The 18,794-nt window shown below is 33.3% G+C and overlaps 1 protein-coding gene across 3 annotated transcripts; it reads left to right on the forward strand.

Moving 5' to 3' along the window:
- Positions 1 to 5,050: 5,050 nt before the first annotated feature.
- Positions 5,051 to 12,542, forward strand: LOC131049001 (E3 ubiquitin-protein ligase UPL3). 3 transcript variants are annotated; one of them, XM_057982999.2, is made up of 17 exons: positions 5,051 to 5,462; positions 5,952 to 6,062; positions 6,146 to 6,262; positions 6,507 to 6,677; positions 6,775 to 6,933; positions 7,039 to 7,218; positions 7,295 to 7,416; positions 7,513 to 8,794; positions 9,304 to 9,394; positions 9,483 to 10,618; positions 10,695 to 10,925; positions 11,026 to 11,130; positions 11,314 to 11,394; positions 11,475 to 11,546; positions 11,721 to 11,849; positions 11,967 to 12,059; positions 12,168 to 12,542. In XM_057982999.2, exons 1-17 carry the CDS (start codon positions 5,109 to 5,111, stop codon positions 12,231 to 12,233), a joined length of 4,500 nt encoding a protein of 1,499 aa, XP_057838982.2. In that variant the 5' UTR covers positions 5,051 to 5,108; the 3' UTR covers positions 12,234 to 12,542. The 3 variants fall into 3 exon arrangements, with proteins under 3 accessions (XP_057838982.2, XP_057838989.2, XP_057838994.2); XM_057983006.2 differs by having other exon boundaries at positions 11,478 to 11,546; XM_057983011.2 differs by having other exon boundaries at positions 9,486 to 10,618.
- Positions 12,543 to 18,794: the final 6,252 nt, after the last annotated feature.

The following is an 18,794-nucleotide window of genomic DNA, read 5'->3' on the forward strand; positions in this document are numbered from 1 at the left end:
AATATATATATATATATATATATATATATATATATATATATATATATATATATATATATATATATATATATATATATATATATATATATTGTAAAGCGGAAAATCGCTTAAATGAAATTTTAAATGAAATTTAGAAAATAGAATTAGAATATAATATTTTTTTTAGTTTTTAGAATTGATTAAATTAAGAAATTTAATTATAAAATATAAAAAAAAATTTAAAAAATGCATTTTGTTCTTTTTTAATGAGTAAAACTAATAGTTTTTATTTTGATTTGTTTATAGATTAAAAAATAATTTTTATTTCATTCTTTGAGATCTGGTAAATTTAGTTAAAAAAATTATTTATCTTAAATTTATTTTACAATTTGGCACTAAACCATTTCCTTAGAGATTTTGTTCTTCCTTGTTGAAAATTTTCAACCTTTGGTTTGTTTGTAGCTCTCGCTCTTGTTTGTTTGCAAATCTTTCATTTAACTCCATACTTTCTTCAAATAAATTCCCCCAATTTTGAAGGAATCTACAAGAATATCAAATACTTTTTTTCACTTGTAAGACAATTGAAAACCTCCATAGAATAGAAAACATGTTAAATGTATACAATATCTTCTCAATTTATAGATTTGAATATTGTAAAAAATATTTTTACCATTGCTAAGAATAATTTTCAAATTAGAAAGATTCTCCAACTAAATTTTAATTAATTGCTATGAGAGAATATGCCAAAAATCGAATATGTAACTCTCATGTCATAGCATTTTATAAATGTATCTTTATTCCTTCTAAAAATTAATGTTATAACTCCCATGTTGTCATTATATATGTTCCTTCCATTTTATCTTCAATAAACTCTATAACTTCAATGTCATAAATTCTACCATGAATATAAATTTTTATGTCATAGAATATGCTTTGCAACTCCCTTTTTTCTATTATGTCAGTGTCATCCTTCCTTTTTCCTTCTAACACCATGTTCTTAAATAGATGATTGATGTGACTTATATGATTTTATATATGAATCCCTATATTATGTCTTATCATTCAATGCCTTAAAACAAAACAAAAAATGCGTATTCAAATCCAAGTCATAGGTTATGTTGTTGGTTCAAATAAATGTTTTTAATATTAAAACATGTCATTTTACTTCTAACGTAGTGAAAATGCAAACCTCCCCATGAAATATTGATACATGAATGTGTCAAAAAGCTTGAGTTGTGCTTAATATTATCTTAGTTATTGAATAAATAGTGAGTGACTTAGCAACATTGACCATGAGAAAAAAAAAATTGCATCACATCTATAGTACTTAGTTTATAGTACTTCGCAATAAAACAACATTTTTAAGTTATTCCACATGATAAACCAAGGGAATTGTGTCTCTCTAGATGTTGATCTATAACGATCGAATCCCATAATTTACGAGATCTTCTCATATTGCATTAGATAACTAAGTTGTGTAGTTGGCAAGGGTGTGCATGCAAGTGACACTGCCTATTTTATATACTTTGCAACTTTACTTATCATTGTGTTTTGATAATTTTCATGCAATTTCTAAGTTCTATGATCTTGCATAGGGGGTTGATTCCACGAATCCAACCAAAAATCTACCAATTAGCCATCATTAATGTGCCATGTTAGATGATCCATTATAATTGCTTGGCTTGCCTGTAAAATAAATTTTCAAACTTGAGGTCTATTCAGAGAATTGGCTATTGTGAGGATTAAGTTTAGGTCATTTCTATCTAAATATTTATTTTGGATGATCTTACACCATTTTTAATTCAGTAATGTATATTTTGTAAATTAACTTTACATTGAGTGTCATTATTTATAGTTTTAGATATTTAATTCTTGCACCTTCATTTTATTAATCTTTTCATGCCAATTCCTAATTAATAAAAGGAATGTTCTTTGACTCATTCCATCCATCCAAGAGGAATTTCTTCAAAATGTTATCAATATTAGTTGTTTCTCACCTAATTAATTCTCCAAAGTGCTATCAATATTAGTTGTTTCTCACCTAATTAATTGCATGCACAATATTGTGTAGATTGTTATTGCAACAAATATTGCCTTAATCATCATTACTCTTCCTACCAGTTGAGCCATCTCCCTTTCCATGAGATCACTTATTACTGAAAATTTCTATTATGTATTATCCACAAATTGAGTTGGGGTATGGCTTTCAAGATTGAAGCACCAAGGTACTTATAAGGAATGAAATTACTAGAGAAGCCAAGTAGATCGACAATTTTCTCTTGAGTAGACTTCTTAGCATGGACGAAGCATATTTTTTATTTTTCATTTTTTATTATCTACCTTGATGTCACCACATGTTTCTCCAGGGTCTCTTGATAGTTTTTCCTTCTTTGGTTGTCTTCCCGTGTGATATGGTGTTGTTTACAAACTATAGGTGTATAATAGGGTACACATTTTGTGTCATGGATAACCTCCATACGCATATTCTTCTATTCTCCTCAATAGTTATTTCCAATCCCTTGACTATTATTACAAAGAGGAGTAGAGAGGGTTCTTCATGCCTTATTCTATTCAAAATTTCAAAAATATACATGGTGATCCATTGATAAGTATAGAGTAACATATCTCCAAGCCTTAATACGTTTTCATAAAAAAATTGATCGAAAATTTATGTAGTCTTATTCAAATAGGATCAACTTATGAGTAGCATGCTAAAAAATTGAATTTTGGTTTCCAGTTCCTCTAATGCCCTAGCATCTTAAAATTCTATGTGAAAAAATCCTTTCAAGAGAAAAAAATGCTAGTGATATCTTGGTCAATTCAAAGTTGTTCATTCTTTTATTTTTTATTTTTTTTGGAACTATTGCTTCCATACCCAATCACTCCACACTCTGACATGCTAGTCATAAACATATCTTCTTTCAAATCTATCAAGATTTTGTTTCTCCTTTCAATCCGACCACTTTGATTCTACTCTACATTATTTTGTCATCACTAATTTTAAGTAAAGCTTTATATATTATATGATCGGGATGAAATATTATTATAATAATATAAATGTACTTTAATTTATTTAATATTATTCTAAAATACATTTATAGATATGAAAGCATTTTTTAATCCCATCTATTTTTAATATTATATATGTATATATTTATTTTATTTGTACATATTTAAAGAGTTTTTTAAATTTTTATTTTACTTTTATTGTGACTTAACACAAAGGAAATGAGTTCCAAAAGAAATGGAATACCAAAATAGAATAGAGACAATACCCAAATTATCAAAAAAAGAACCATACAAAAAAAGAAAGCCTAAACAATGTTAGACATAGCTCAAGGTAACTACATACCCTTCACCCTTATGTGCGAGTGAGATAGACTTGAGAAGATCTTTATTACTCCTTTGCAAAATAGTCTATGAAACATATTTTGTAGGGTCCTCATATATATATGATAACATGATAATAAACCTCTATAATTGACTTGACCATAGGTGTTGGGGAGAAGAATGATCAGATGGAGAAATTAAATGTGGGGATCAATAGTAGGACCACAAGAAGTTGTGATAGCATTAATGGAGACTTAGAAGCAACCAAAATAAATAACAAAGTAACCATGATGGGAAAAGAGGAAGGCACATCATTAGGAGCCATGGGCATTAGAGTATCCAAGTCAAACCTAAAAGTAGTAGAAAAAGATGAACTCACTAAAATATTCTTAGATTGAACCCACACATTTGAATAGAAATTTCAAAAAACATTAATAGGCGGTGAGGGAGAGCATTCTTCCACTAGATAAAAAAGACTGGCTTTAAAATAAGATGGGCACTGTTAGAATTATGATATTATGTTTATCCTTATAAACAATAATAATATAGACATGTAATGTACATTATGTATGTACATACATAATACACACATACATATACATATATCTATAAATATGCATATCTTCTATCTATCTATCTATCTATCTATCTATCTATCTATCTATCTATCTATCTATCTATCTATCTATCTATCTATCTATCTATCTATCTATATATATATATATATATATATATATATATATATATATATATATATATATATATATATATATATATATATATATATATATTAAAAGATAATTATTGTTTACTAATAAACAACTTTCATCAATTGTAAATATTTATTTAAATATTAAATTACAAAATTTGTAAATAATTATTTTTTAAATAAATATTAAATAATTATCAACTTTTAATGATAAGAGAATATATTTATATAAAAATTCTTAGATAATTGTTTATTTATTTGTAATATTTATAAAATAAATACTTTATTTACAAAAAAAAGTCTCAATAAACTTATGAATCACTCAAAGTAAGCTCATAACACATTTAATTAAAAATGTAATAGATGTTATATATAAATATAGAATATTATAAGAACTTTTACAATTGTGTTGATATGTCATCAAATTTTTCATGAACTTGGTGTTTATAATACTTTAATATCATAATATTTATTTTAAAAAAAAAAATTAAAGAAAAATCTCAATAAATACTCTAATACCATAATATTTTTTTAAAAATAATTAAATTAGATTTTCTAATACCATAATATTTTTTAAAAAATAATTAAATTAGATACTCTAATACCATAATATTTAAAAAATAATAACTAAATTAGAAAAAAATCTCAATAAATTTATTAATCACTCAAAATAAGCTCATAATACATTTAATAGATATTATATATAAATATAGAATATTATAATTACTCTAAAAATATCATTGATATGTCCTTGAATTTTGCATGAACTTGATGTTTATAGTACTTTATTACCATAGTATTATTTAAAAATAAAAATTAATTTTGTAAAATTAATAAAACAATGTGTTTTTTTAAGTTAAAAAAAATCATAATTCAAACTGAACTCATTTGAAATAGTGGCTCACTCCAATCTTAGAAAATCAAGTCTATTTAATTAAAACAAAATAGAAGTTGAGTTTCACCATTAAAAGAAAAACAAAGGGAAACTATAAATAGGGAAACTTAAAATTGGTTAAAATCTCTCAACAATATTCAATTACATTCTCTCAACTATTTTATTCTCTCAAAGTAATTTTAGTGCAGCGCAGAAATGGAGCGATTTAGTGAGGATTTTCTTTTGGGAAGTTCCAATTCTCAGTTACAGTCTATGCTATGTACTCTACAAGACAAAGAAGCAGATGATATCACTCAAATTGCAGCTCTGACTAACCTTTGCGAAATTCTGGCTATGGCGTCTGAAGAGTTTCATGTGGATTCTTTTATTCCAATTTTAGTAGGGTATTTGAAGCAGGGGAATCCTGAAATAAAACTATTGGCTACTAGAAGTTTAACATACATCTCTGATATTTTCCCCTGGTATTGCTCGAATGTTGTTTTCGAAGGTGCGATTCCAGCAATGTGTGAGCACTTGCTCACCTCATATTACTTGGATTTAGCAGAGGAGGTATGTTTATGCTTTTTAATTTAAAAGTTCAACAGCAATTTTACATTTTATCTGTTTGAAAATTGATTAATTTAATGCTTAGGCGGTCAAAATTTTAAAGTTTTCAGTTTCTTGTGAAAATTGCAATAAGGTTTCTTATTTTATTACTGTTGTATACAAGAACAATTTGACTACAAAGCATGCGGAATTTGTATTAATTATCTGTCCGGAATTATATTGTTCTTCTGTTAAACAGTAATAAATTGTGCTGTGACTATTTTATTCCTGATTACTATGATAGTCTGTTGAAAATGAGAATGCTTCCTTCTTTTAACTGTTACAATTGAACTGTAACTTTTTTTGGCTGCTTATTACTTATGATTGAACTGTAAATTCATGTTTACCTTAATCAAGAACTACCTCTATATATTTTCATGCAATGCTGTTTGTTTAGTTTCAAATTTGAGATATATATATTTTATTATAACGGTGTCTTCCATTGCACTGCAGTCTGTACTGGCATTGGAGAAGATCTCTCGCAGGCGTGCATCTAACTGCCTTCGTGATGGTGCTTTTATGGCGCTATTGTTAAATCTGGATTTTTTTTCTAGTGCTATTAAGGTAGTTTTCTAATCTAAGGCCTCTAGCACATTTGTCTGAATTTTGAATTACATGTTATGGCTAACAAATTTAAAATTTTACAGAAACATGCATTGTCAACTGCGGCAAATATTAGCTTAGAGCTTTCACCATCTACCATTGGTTTGGTTATAGAAGAAGTTCCGATACTGTTGGGTGTTTTATCAGATCCTGATGCTAAGGTACCTTTTAAATTCTGATTTTCCACAGACTGTTAGATTATCTTTAGATTGCCATTATACACTGTAGTCTTGAACTGTGGGATCTGAAGTTGGAGTTACTTTTATCTCTAGTTTCTCGTTTCATGCGGTGTTATGGGTCAATGTGGTCTAGTTCTCTTAGTTTAAGATATTGTTATTTAGCTACTTGTTCAGTATTCACTTAATAATGGGAGTACTGTTTAATAAAAAATGTGCTGGATTTCAGATGGTAGAACATGCATGTGTGTGTTTATCTCAAATAGCAAGAGCTGCAGCTGCTTCTCAAAAGAATTTAGAAGAGATTTCTAACTATGGCCTGGTAGCCAAAGCTATAAGTTTGATATCTGTCACCAACTCAGTCAGTGGCCAGGCATCTCTTAGTTCACCAGGATTCATGGTATTTTTTTTCAGATTATTTGGATGACGGGCATTTGAATCCTAATGTGATTTTTTTTAATTGGAAGTGCTGAAATAACTCTTTTGGTTTGCTCCAGGCTGTGATTGGACTGCTTTCAACATGTGCAAGTGCTTCTGCTGTATTGGCAGGGCAAATGATTGAAATGGGCATCTCTAGCATCCTTAGGGATATTCTTAATGCTGGAATTGTATCACAGATGACAATTCCTGTGTTTTCAAACGATTCAACTAATCAGGTTCATTCTCCTCTTTTTAAAGATATTTGTTCCATGTTCAATTTGTATATTTGTTATTAGACTTCAGGACAGTTGTTAATTGACTCGACATTGTTTTTCCGACAGTTGCAGAAGATTGTCTCCTTTGTGAATGATCTTCTTCCATCGGTATCCAATGAGAAAATTTCACTTCCCACCAGTGATGAACGTGATGATAGAGATAACTCCGCTAGAGAAAAGCTATTTCAAGAAAAACCTGAGCTTTTGGTGCAATTTGGAATGAATCTTTTTCAACTTATGATTCAGGTAACAATTACCATAAATTGAATCTACTTTAGCATTAACATTAGTTTGCGGTATATAATTGTCAATGCTTTTGCAGATATATGGTTCAAGCATCAATGCTCAAGTTTGCCGCCAATGTCTGAAAGTTATCAGCAAACTATTGTACCTCAGCACTCCGGAGATTTTGAAGCCATTATTACAGGAAACCAACATATCAAGGTATATCTCACATGGTGCAGTCATTTTTTAAATGTTTACCTCTTGGCTTTTATGTTTCAACACCCACAACTTACTTGTTTTTTCACATATCTGCAGATTTTTGGCGGGAATTTTATCTGGCAAAGATTTTGAAATTTCACTTGCAGCATTACAGATGGGGGAAATTTTAATTCAGAAACTTCCGGACATTATGTTCAATATGTTCATGAGAGAAGGTGTTTTTTATGCAGTGGGTACACTTATATCTACAGGGAGCACTGTCTCAGGAGAGGATAAAACTTATACAACATGGAATACATGGTCAGAAAGTGAAGAAGAAAGTGAAGAAGAAAGTGAAGCAAATCAAATAGAAGAAATTGTCAGTGCTCATGCAAGGCAATTTAAGGCTACATACTTTGTTTCAAATTCAGGGGCTAGAGCTACAAAAGGTTTTCGCAAGTTGACAAATCTTTGTAAGAAGTTAGATTGGGTCTTGTGTGATTTGATGGGTAAATCAATGAAGGCCAAACAGAGTAGGGTTGTATATAATAGTCATTATGGTTTAAATGGCAAATTTGAAGGCAAAGCCAAACAGGGTATGGGGATATCAAAACGAAAGAGTAAAAGAAGTTGTGCTGTCTCTTATAACAACGAAATACCATCAATCATTGCTAATATTCTGGCCGAACTATGCCAAGATGATGGCGTATCAACTTTTGAGTTTGTTAAAAGTGGGGTTGTGGCATCCTTTCTAAATTATTTTGCAGGCAGGGACTTGAAAAGAGATAAGATGATAAAAGCTGATTCCATTGGGCATCAATTAGAAACAATAAAAAGACTCGAGACATTTGTTGATATATCTCTTCCTCTGATTGTTCATGGAAAAGAATCTCCTTTGACGGTTTTAGTTCGGAAGCTGCAGGATGCACTTTCCTCCGAAGATTTTCCTATACAACTCAGTCAAGGTCCAAGGTCAGACAATAATGATCCTCTAAAAGTGCGGTTGTGTAGAGCACAAGAAGAAAGATGTCTGAGTAGCCACCCTCGAAATATTTTATATGTAGAGCCTTTCGCAAGGATCGCTGATATTGAAGATTATCTGTGTCGTAGATTGCAGATAAATAAAACTGAAATCACTTGTACTAGTAGCGTGGCTGAGCCTCGTACCCATGTAACAACTACAGAAGCTGCTGCAGAAGAAATATCCTCAGCAAGATCAAGGCCATCAACCACAACGGAAAATTCTACCAATTCTACACCATCAAAAGCAGGAGAATCTGTCTCAAGCAGTGTTACAGCTGATTTCAATGACACACAAATAAGAATTGGGGTTTCAATGGGAGATGCCTTAGAGAGAGAACCACAACTAAAACATGAGCAAGGAGGATCTATTGATGAGGTATGCAAGAATGATTTTCCATGGTTCCAACTGACTCCTCGATTTATATAATTACATTTTGGTCATTATTTAGAAGTAGAATGCCCATGAGAACTGTGAAAGTTTAAATAACAAGCTGGTGGCAACCTTCTTAAATGTTTTAACAAATCAAAGGTAACGGTACACAATATGATTGATGGATTAATACGCAGTACTTAATTTGTAAGAATAATATTAATGCTCGTGTTTAAGGATGCCAGTTTTTGTTTGATGCTCCTGTGTTTAATGCTGTATTGAGTGTCCATTTGATGCACTTTTTGTTTCCAAAAGTAGGATCTTTATGCTGGTGCTGTTGAGCTTTGACAGATTATGGCTATGGATGAATCATGACCACGAATAGTAATATTTTGAAAATCTTAACATATCCTATTTGCAGAGAAAAATAGGAGAATGGATGATTATGCAAATATGTTTAAAATATCTGTATATGGCTCTGATTATTGTCTTCACCATTTTATATGTATTCTCAGGGATTGTTGGAGGAACCAACTTCAGTTTGTGTGATGGATGGGGCGAATGGCGTTTTGTTGAGGGATCCTGCAGATGCAAGTGGAATAGAAGGTTAGTTTGTAGTCATTAAGTCATTAAAATTAGAGAATTTATAGAATGGAATTCTAATTTTAAAAGGGCATTTTTTTTTATTCTTTAGCAGGTGTTCCAACAATAAGAGCATCATCTATTTGTTCAAAAGGATCCAGCAGAAGTAGGGAACATCCTAGGCTGAATTTTTTCATTGGAGGTAAACTGCTAGATAGATCATCAACAGTATATGAAGCAATTCAAAAAAGTGTGCAAGTTGAAGGAGACGATCCAAGTCATTCTGATTCAGAATGGATAAATGAATCGATTCAGGATAAAGTGCATAAAATTAGATATAAGAAAACAAACACACCGAGAGAGAGGAATTTGACTGAAACACATCAAATGTATGCTACACTGATGAAATTGAAGAATTTGCGTTGTATTGACAAGGTTTTGCAAGGAACGCTCCTCTATAATATAGGGGAGAAGGATAGCACAAATGATATTCTATTGCTGCTTCAAATTCTTGATGAAATAAACAAATTAGCTCCTTGTTTGAGAGCTAACAGCTTATCTGATGCATTTGCAAAAGGGAGATTGAAAAGCCTAGATGAATTGAAAGCTAATGGTCCCACGGTTCCTCAACGAGAATTTTTTAGTGGCAAGCTGACTCCAAAGCTAGCATATCTGCTAAAAGATGCAGAGGCATTGGCTACTTTCGGTTTGCCAAATTGGTGTAACCAGTTGATTGAAAACTGCCCATTTTTGTTCCCATTTGAGATTAGAAGGCAATATTTTATGTTTTGTGCATCGCACAAGATTCCTCCAGATCCCTATTTGAGAAACAATGATGCTGTTAGGCTACCACGCCTAAAGGTTCGTGTTTCACGAAAGCGTGTATTAAAGGCAGCTGCACAAGTGATGCATTTGTGCCGAGGGCAGAAGGCTGCCCTTGAAATTCAGTATTATAATGAGGTTGGCAGCGGTCTGGGTCCAACTCTTGAGTTCTATACACTTATAAGTCATGAATTACAGAGTAGTAAAATTGGAATGTGGAGGACAAATGCAGAGGAATCAGTTCAGGCATCTCTGGGATTATTTCCTCGTCCTTACTCGCTTCATACAGAGTCTTCTGACAGAGAAAAATTTCAAGTGATAGAGAATTTCATCCTTCTTGGGTTTCTAATGGCTAAAGCTCTTCAGGATGGCCGACTTCTGGACTTGCCTCTTTCCAGAGCATTTTATAAGCTGCTTCTTGGGAATGTAAGCTTCTTTGATGATACAGCCTTTCTTTCAATTTAGGGTTCAATTGGAACTGACAAGTTATTTGTGCTTACAGGATCTTGATTTATATGATATCAAGTACTTTGACATTGGGCTTGGAACAATACTGCAAGAAATGCAAGCTCTTGCTGCTCGAAGGCAATACTTGGAGTCAATGGCAGATGATAAGAGTAAAGAAATATCAAGTTTACATTACCGTGGTGCAAAAATTGAAGACCTTTGCTTTGATTTCACCCTTCCTGGCTTCCCGGACTACCCTCTCAAAGCAGGAGGGAGCAGCATCATGGTAAATTCTAAGAATACTCATCTCTGTGGTGAAGTTACCTTTCTATAATGTAAAGGATTTTTGTTTCTAGTTGGATTCATCTTATTTTTGTTTTCTGCAGGTTACCATAGATAACATAGATGAGTATGTTTCATTGGCTGTGGATGCAACTATTGCTTCAGGAATCATGCCACAAATTGAGGCCCTTCGAAAAGGGTTTAATCAGGTGAGTGAACTTTCATTAGAACTAGCTCAAGAATTGTTTTTATCAATTTGATCTATTGGTTTTAGTAATTTTTACAGAACTAATTCTAGATTTGATTAATAAAAAATTCCATTTGCCCAAAATATCATGTGCTTTTTTATGGAATGATTTTGCTGATTGAATGCTTATTTCTATCGATTACAGGTGTTTCCCATCTCGACTTTGCAAGTATTTTCGGAAAAGGAATTGGAAACTCTTATATGTGGGGAGCGTGACTTATGGGAGGTATGTATAATATGGTTTAATTGATGTTTGTATCTTACATTCTCTATCAATGTTTGATCTTGACTTGTAAGCTCTTTTAGCAGGCTGAAATGTTATGTGATCACATCAAATTCGATCATGGTTATACTGCTCAATGTCCTTTCGCATTGGATGTGAGTATTTGTTCATCAGTTCTTATGTATGGATTCTTAGAGTGTTTTCTACTTTTCTTTAAACAATACCCTTACTTTTTCTCAGAATAGTTCTCTGTTTTTTCCAAAATATTGAGACTGTGAAAACCCTATATCTGCTATACCCTAACATGCCTTTTTCCCCATTTCCTGAAGTTTCTTGAGATCGTGGCAGCATTCACACCAAAGCTGCAAAGAGCATTTTTGCAGTTTGTTACTGGTTCTCCAAACCTTCCTCCGGGGGGTCTGAGTGCTCTAAATCCAAAATTGACTGTTGTTAGCAAAGTAAGTGCATTGCTCACATTTACATGTTTAACCTCATTAAGAGCTTTCTTTGAATTAACCTCATTAAGAGCTTTCTTTGAATCTTTCATGTTCTAATCATATTTCTTTGAAATGCAGAATCCGCTAAATTTAACAGAGGCTGTTGCTATGGACTTGCCAAGTGCTATGACTTGTGCAAATTACCTTAAACTTCCCCCATACTCAACCAAGGTTTGGCCTCCTCCCCACTCAATCAAGGACATTTATAGGTTCTTTAATGGCTCTTTGTTTATTGTTTATGGTAGAAAATGTTTCTAATAATAATAATAATAATTGCAGGAGACAATGCGTGATAGACTGGTATATGCCATTACCGAAGGGCAAGGATCTTTCGATCTCTCATAAAAACAGGGGCGATATCTGTGTCGAATTATTCCACAAGTTCGCAAGTTTTTGTGCTCCATACCAACATCAAAAATGATGAAGATACCTGGAAATCTGCACAGCATGTGATTGTAGTTCATTATGTGATTTTCTATATTGGGCCCGTCTTTGTAATTCATCACTTGTTTTCTATATTGGGCCTGTGGTTTTAATTTATTATGTGATTTTCTATAATAAGCCTGTGCCTGTAACTCATTATTGGTTTTATATATTGGGCCTGTGCTTGTAATACATGATTTTATAAATAATATAGTGAAACAACATTTTGTTGCTGGCGCTTTATCTCTATATAAGAACTTTTTTTGACATCTAAAATGATCCAAAGTTAGATAATGTATCAGAAATATATAATTCCATTATTTTTATTGAAAAACAATTTAATTTTTTTCTAAAATAATTCAAAGTTAGATAATGTATATTTATTTTATCAGAAATATATAATTCTATTATTTTTATTGAAAAAAATAATAATTTTATTTTAAATTTATTATTATAATTTCATAATATTTTATAAATTTAATTGTTTAAATCTTACGAAATAAATCAGTAAACTTGATTATGAATGAAGGATCTTATTTCTAATATAAACATTCAACAATAACATTTTAATGGAGTCTCAATCTTGAAAGAAAAAATAGAACTACAATTAAAACATCTATGCGAGTACCAACATAATTAATATATATTATTTATCTTTAAATTTTTTAATATTAATATAAAATAATCATAAAAATTAATTGTAAAAATATTACTTGTTAAAAATAATTAACATTTATTTTAAATAGAATATAATAAATTAAATTAGAGGAAAAAAGTTTTAGCGAAAAAGAGACATATTAGATGTGTTCTCAATTCTATTGATAAGAGTTTGTTGGAAAATATTTTTTAATTTTAAGTTTATTACTAAGCCATCTCCAACGCTGATGAGAATAGTTGCAAATTAGTAGTAGGTGATTAGTGCTTACCTCCTCACATCCGCATAAGGGGCCTCTACTAGGTCCAACATATCCCATTTTACGAAAGGTGCTAGCCATTAAAATCCTATTTTGGAGAGCTAGCCAAGAAAACATACCTACTTTAGGAAGGCAATTCTTATCCCAACACAAAGACAGAGGGATGTTTGTGTTGGGGCATAGGTGTTGCTTGGTTAAGTAATTGTATCCATCTTTAGAATTACATTCTCCTGTTTTAGATCCATCCCACACCAATTTATCCTCCCCTTGATGAAAGGTGACCCTTCTAGATTTCAGAGTTCTGTTAAGCACCTCAAGTTTGTGCAACGAAATCCTTAAATTATCAAAGGATTTCCATTTCCATCCAAGGAAATCATGTTTACTTTCAATAGGAGCTCCATAACCACACCATTTTCCCCTAACAAGCTTCTAAAATAGTTTTAGCATTTCTACAGTTGGGGAGTTTATCAATAGTCTGGTGTCCTCCCCAAGAGTCCGACCAAAAAAATGCATTATTGCCATTACCTAGACGCCATGTGAGCCTATTGGTGATTGTTTTCTTGCATTTCAGCATGAAGTTCCAAATTCTAGAACCCATGGGAGGCTAGGAGGTCCTCAAAATGCTAGTGGGAACTTCACTATTTAGATATTTATTGTATAGTATTTTTGCCCACTTAAGGTGGGGATATTTAAACATTCACCAAACCAATTTGGCACCTAGAGCCTTGCTCTGCATTTGTATATCTTTAATGTCTGCACCCTCCCCCCCCCCAAATTATCTTTAGACTTGCAAATCTTTTCCCAGGCTAACAAAGCCAATTTGCTTGTTTCACCAAAGTCCTGCCAGAAGAAAGACCTCAAATGTTTTGTATTTCTTTTCTTTTAGCCTCTGGAAGGTCAATGCAGGATAACTAGTAAATGGGCATTGTTGAAAGCACTGATTTGTTCATAGTAGCCTTTCTCGTAGCAGAGAGCCACTTGTCCTTCCATGTGCCAATTCTATTTTTAAGTTTGAAAATCATTTGGTCCCATAGTTTGGTGGATCTTATACCTTTATCTAGTGGGAGACCTAAGTATTTACATGGAAGCTCTCCTTTCTTAAATTTTAGGACTTTACAAATTTCTAATTCTAGTTTTCTATTAGTGTTGAAAAAGAAGATATATGATTTTGCTTTGTTAATTTCAGGTGGCCTAACGCCTTAGTATAGGAGTCTAATAAGAGGGCAATTATGTTTGCTTCATTTACTTCCCCTAGCCCGAATAACATGGTATCATCCACAAATACCCCATTCATGACTCTGATACCCCTTAGAAGGCCTGATAATCTTGTCTTTGTAATGTATCTGCCCAAAGATTAAACCATTAGGATGAATAGAAAGGGGGAAATGGGTTCCCCTTGCCTCAGTCCCCTAGAAATATTGAAGAATACTTCTGAGGAGCCATTAACTAAAATAGACATTCTTGGGGTAGAGATATATTCAAAGACAAGGTCAATCCATTTTTTGTCAAAACCAAAGGCAGCCAGGCATTTGTAGAGGAAATGCCAGTCCACCTTGTCATAAGCTTTCCTAATGTCAAGTTTGATTAACATACTAGGGTTCTTATTATGTTGAGTTGAGTGGATCGCCTCATTGGCAATAATGACTCCATCATATATGGATCTACCTAGTACAAACCCAAACTACTCTTCACTAATAAGTAAAGGGAGTAGTTTTTGTAATTTGTTAGCCAAAGTTTTTGTTAGTAATTTGTAAAGGGTGTTGCAGAGAGCAATAGGGAAGAAGTCATCAAAGTTATTTGCTTTCTCTTTTTTAGGGATTAAGGCTATAAAGGTATTATTGATATCTTTGAGTAGGCTATAACCAGAATTTCTAATACCCTCTAAAGCATCCATAATTTCATCCCCCACTAAATGCCAACATTTCTAAAAGAAGGTGGTTGGGAAACCATCTGATATCGACGCTTTGTCAAGGCATGTCTACATTAAAGTTGTTTCTATTTCTGTTTTTTGTAAACTTAGCATTCAAGATTTTGTTTTGCTCTTCTGTGATCAATTTAGGGATGTTGCTTATAGCTTTACTTCCCAAAGTGGAGTTGGATCCCTCCCAATTATTGAAGATGTCATTAAAATAACTCACCGCTTCAGCTGCAATGATTTTGGGTTCATCACAGTAGGAGCCAGATTTCATTTTTTATTTTAGTAAATCTATTTATAAGTCTTCTCTACTTAGTGCTATTGTGAAAAAATTTAGTGTTTTAATCCCCATCCTTTAGCCATAATTCTCTAGATTTTTGTTTCCAATAAATTTCTTCCTTTGATAACACTTCCTCGTATTATGTTAATAGCTTCTTTTCTTTGTGATAGAGAAGATTATCCATACCATATTTAATTATATAATTATTGATTACTATCATGGCATTTTCTAATCTGATTTATTTCTTTAAAATGTTACCAAATTTCGTTCTATTCCAAATTAATAAATTATTTTTTATTTTCTTTAATTTGCTAACTACTCTGAATGGTTTGGAAACAGAAACATTTGTTTTTGATTAAGTTTAAAATATTATCATCCTTAAACCACATAAATTCAAACTTGAAAGGACGTCTGGTGGGTTTACAATCTTCCAAGATTGTTAATTGAACGGGATAATGGTCTGATCCCGAAATGGGAAGGGTTTTTGAATTGAAATTGTTTGGGAGGTCCCTAAGATCCCCTTTGAGAAAAAATTTGTCTAATTTTTCTGCGATGTTGCAAAATCCAAATCACCGATTGTTTCAAGTGAAGGAATCATTTGTTGTTTTGATTTCCATTAAATTGCATTTTTGGACCCAGTCTCTAAAGTCTAAGGTTTCCTGAGAAATTAACTTAATTCCTCCCCATTTTTCTTTGGGGTCCAGCATGGCATTGAAGTCACCACCAAAGATACAAGTCTAGTCTGGTCATTCAAACCAAAAAAGTTCAAATTCCTTCCAGACTCTCCTTTTCTCATTATTATAAGTTGGGCCATAAATATTGAAGAGGAGAAACTTAAAATTGCCTTTTATACTATGAACCCGTCTACACATCCAATTATTTGTTCTGATGAGATTTATGGTGGAGATTTCTCTTGGGTCCCAAATGACCCCTAAACCTCTAGAAGCCCCACAGGCTGGTTGTCCATCAAATTCCCTAATACCCAATTTCTTATTGAACTTAGCTATTTCCTCATTATTAAGTTTAGTTTCTTAAATTAAGATGATTTCTAGAGTAAACTTAGTTATGATTCTTTTGATCATCAATTGCTTGTTAGAGGCATTCACGCCCCTAACATTCCAAGTTATTAGCTTCATGGCACCTCAGGAAGGATCTTCCCCTTCCCAACATTAAACATAGAAGTTAGCTCAGTTTGACCTACCGCTTCACCAGCATTAGCTCTTAATTCTAATAAGGATTTCCTTCCCTTTTTCTTCTGGGTATTAGCACAGTTAGGGAAACCCAGGCCAACCATAGTTTCAGCTATACCTAGGGACTCCTCCTGGGGACAAACATATTCCCTATCTAAATTGACCATCATCTCCTCGATCTCATCCACCTCCATGGAGTTAAATTCAAGAAGCTTAGCCAATGTTAATCATTTTTGCAGGGCAAGTCCCTCTTCATCTACAATTTCATCTACGAATTGTTCCATAAGGTCACTAACCACCTCATTACAATATATTCCAAAATCATGTTGTTTTCCATTTCAATCCTATCTTGGTGCATCTTCTTACTTTCAAAAAAGAATCCTCTGAGGTAGCGTTGGAGGGGTAAAAGTCCTCTGAGGCCCCAGAAGGCACATATTCCATTAAGGAAACATTCTCCCCATGAGGACTAGGGAGAATAGACTTAGGGGAACATACAGTGGAGTTCTTTAGAGGATTGGGGCAGTCCAGATTAGAGAGAGATTGATTATGACTCTCCACAACAGTATTCTTGGGGGAAGCATCAATCTGCAAGGTGTCAGAGCCTCAGAGAACATGGTGATCCACTGAATTGATGGGGGGCAAAAGTGAAATGGAAGACTTGGGAGAGGCTACCTCTTGTTGACAAAATTGGGAATTAGACATAGGTTGGATGGGGTATTGGCCAAGTTCAGTAGGAGAGGGGGATGACAGATGGAGAAAAGGTTGAGAAGGGGTGATAATGGAGGGGGGGACCTGGGTTGTTATTGCCTTCTCAGCTAGGTTGAGGTATGGCAAGGCATAATCAACAATTTCACCTTCCTCAATATCTTGGATGGGGGGATCAAATTTAGCCTCCGGAATATCACCAAGGGATGTCAATTTCCCCAGGCTATCATCAAGTATGAATCCCCCAGAATTGGGGTTGAAAATGACAACAATTTTACCAGACTAGGGGGGAGCGCTTTCGCCATCCACAATTGGAGTTTCCTGGATTTCATTGTTTGGAAAAATAAATTATTTTGCTTCTATTCTACCTCTAAAGATTTTTGGCTTAATTAAATATATAGAACGGTTTGTGATTAGCTTATTAGGTTTTAACGTTTTCTCACTAATTTTCAAGTTAACCAAGATCTTCACATCTAATGAATCCAAATAATTTTCTTCCATACCCTCTAAAGCCCCCAAGAGATCACCAATTTTCTCCAAGTTGTGATCATGGATTAATTCCACTAGAAAGTTAGGTAATATTATCCATCTGGGCATAACTTCATTTCCAAAATCTTTTGGGGAAAAGTTAGGTTTCCATTCGAAAAACTTAAAATAGTAGCCCTTAAAAAACCTAGGCTCACCATGTAATAGCCGATTTTTCAATTCCATAGAGATGCAGAAAATAAAAAGAATGTCATTTTCTAGGGAAGTGATACTTACCTTGCTGCCGAAGGAATTCTTTAGCCATTGAATGATACTTTCAATAGGATCTCCATAACCACACCATTTTCCAAAGAGGCCTTTGTTTCTGCAGTTGCCCCATGTGTTGTTTGTGCAATGGTTGCTAATCATGAGTGTATGATGATTTGTAGCTTGTCTAGGGGTAGATTTTGAACTTGGTGGCCCAAAGGGAAGATTCACAATGTTAGTTTTTCCTTGGGGTAGTGAGCTCGAGTTGTGGGTCTTGATTCCATGAGGTTGGGGGGGCAAGGAAGGAGCTAGAGGTGGGCATTGTGGAGGCTTAGAGGAAGAAACCCTCGGGCTAGAGCCTAATTTTACACAATTTGCACCCGAGGCAAAGCGAGGGGTGGTGTTGGCAATGGGAAGGATCCATGGGATTTTATTATCTACCAAACCCCCAGGGCCAGAGGGCACAAAATTCCTGTTGCGTCTTCAAGATGACCGCCAACTAGTCTGAAACAAAGACCTTCTGAAAAATAAATTAGAGGTGGGAATAGGGCTCACATGTCCCCACGCCCATCCAACAGCCCTAGCGGCAGATGCAGAGCCAGAAGATGTAATATTTGCAGGACTACGGATAGCCTTGTTGGAAGGGGGGAACTCTGGAGCCCTAACCACATTCAACCTAGAATTATGATCCATATCATGCCACCAAGCAACAGAGATACAATTGGCATTGCTCACACACGGAGTCAG

The sequence above is a fragment of the Cryptomeria japonica genome, chromosome 7, assembly GCF_030272615.1.
Source record: "Cryptomeria japonica chromosome 7, Sugi_1.0, whole genome shotgun sequence".
Taxonomy (NCBI): Eukaryota; Viridiplantae; Streptophyta; class Pinopsida; order Cupressales; family Cupressaceae; genus Cryptomeria; species Cryptomeria japonica.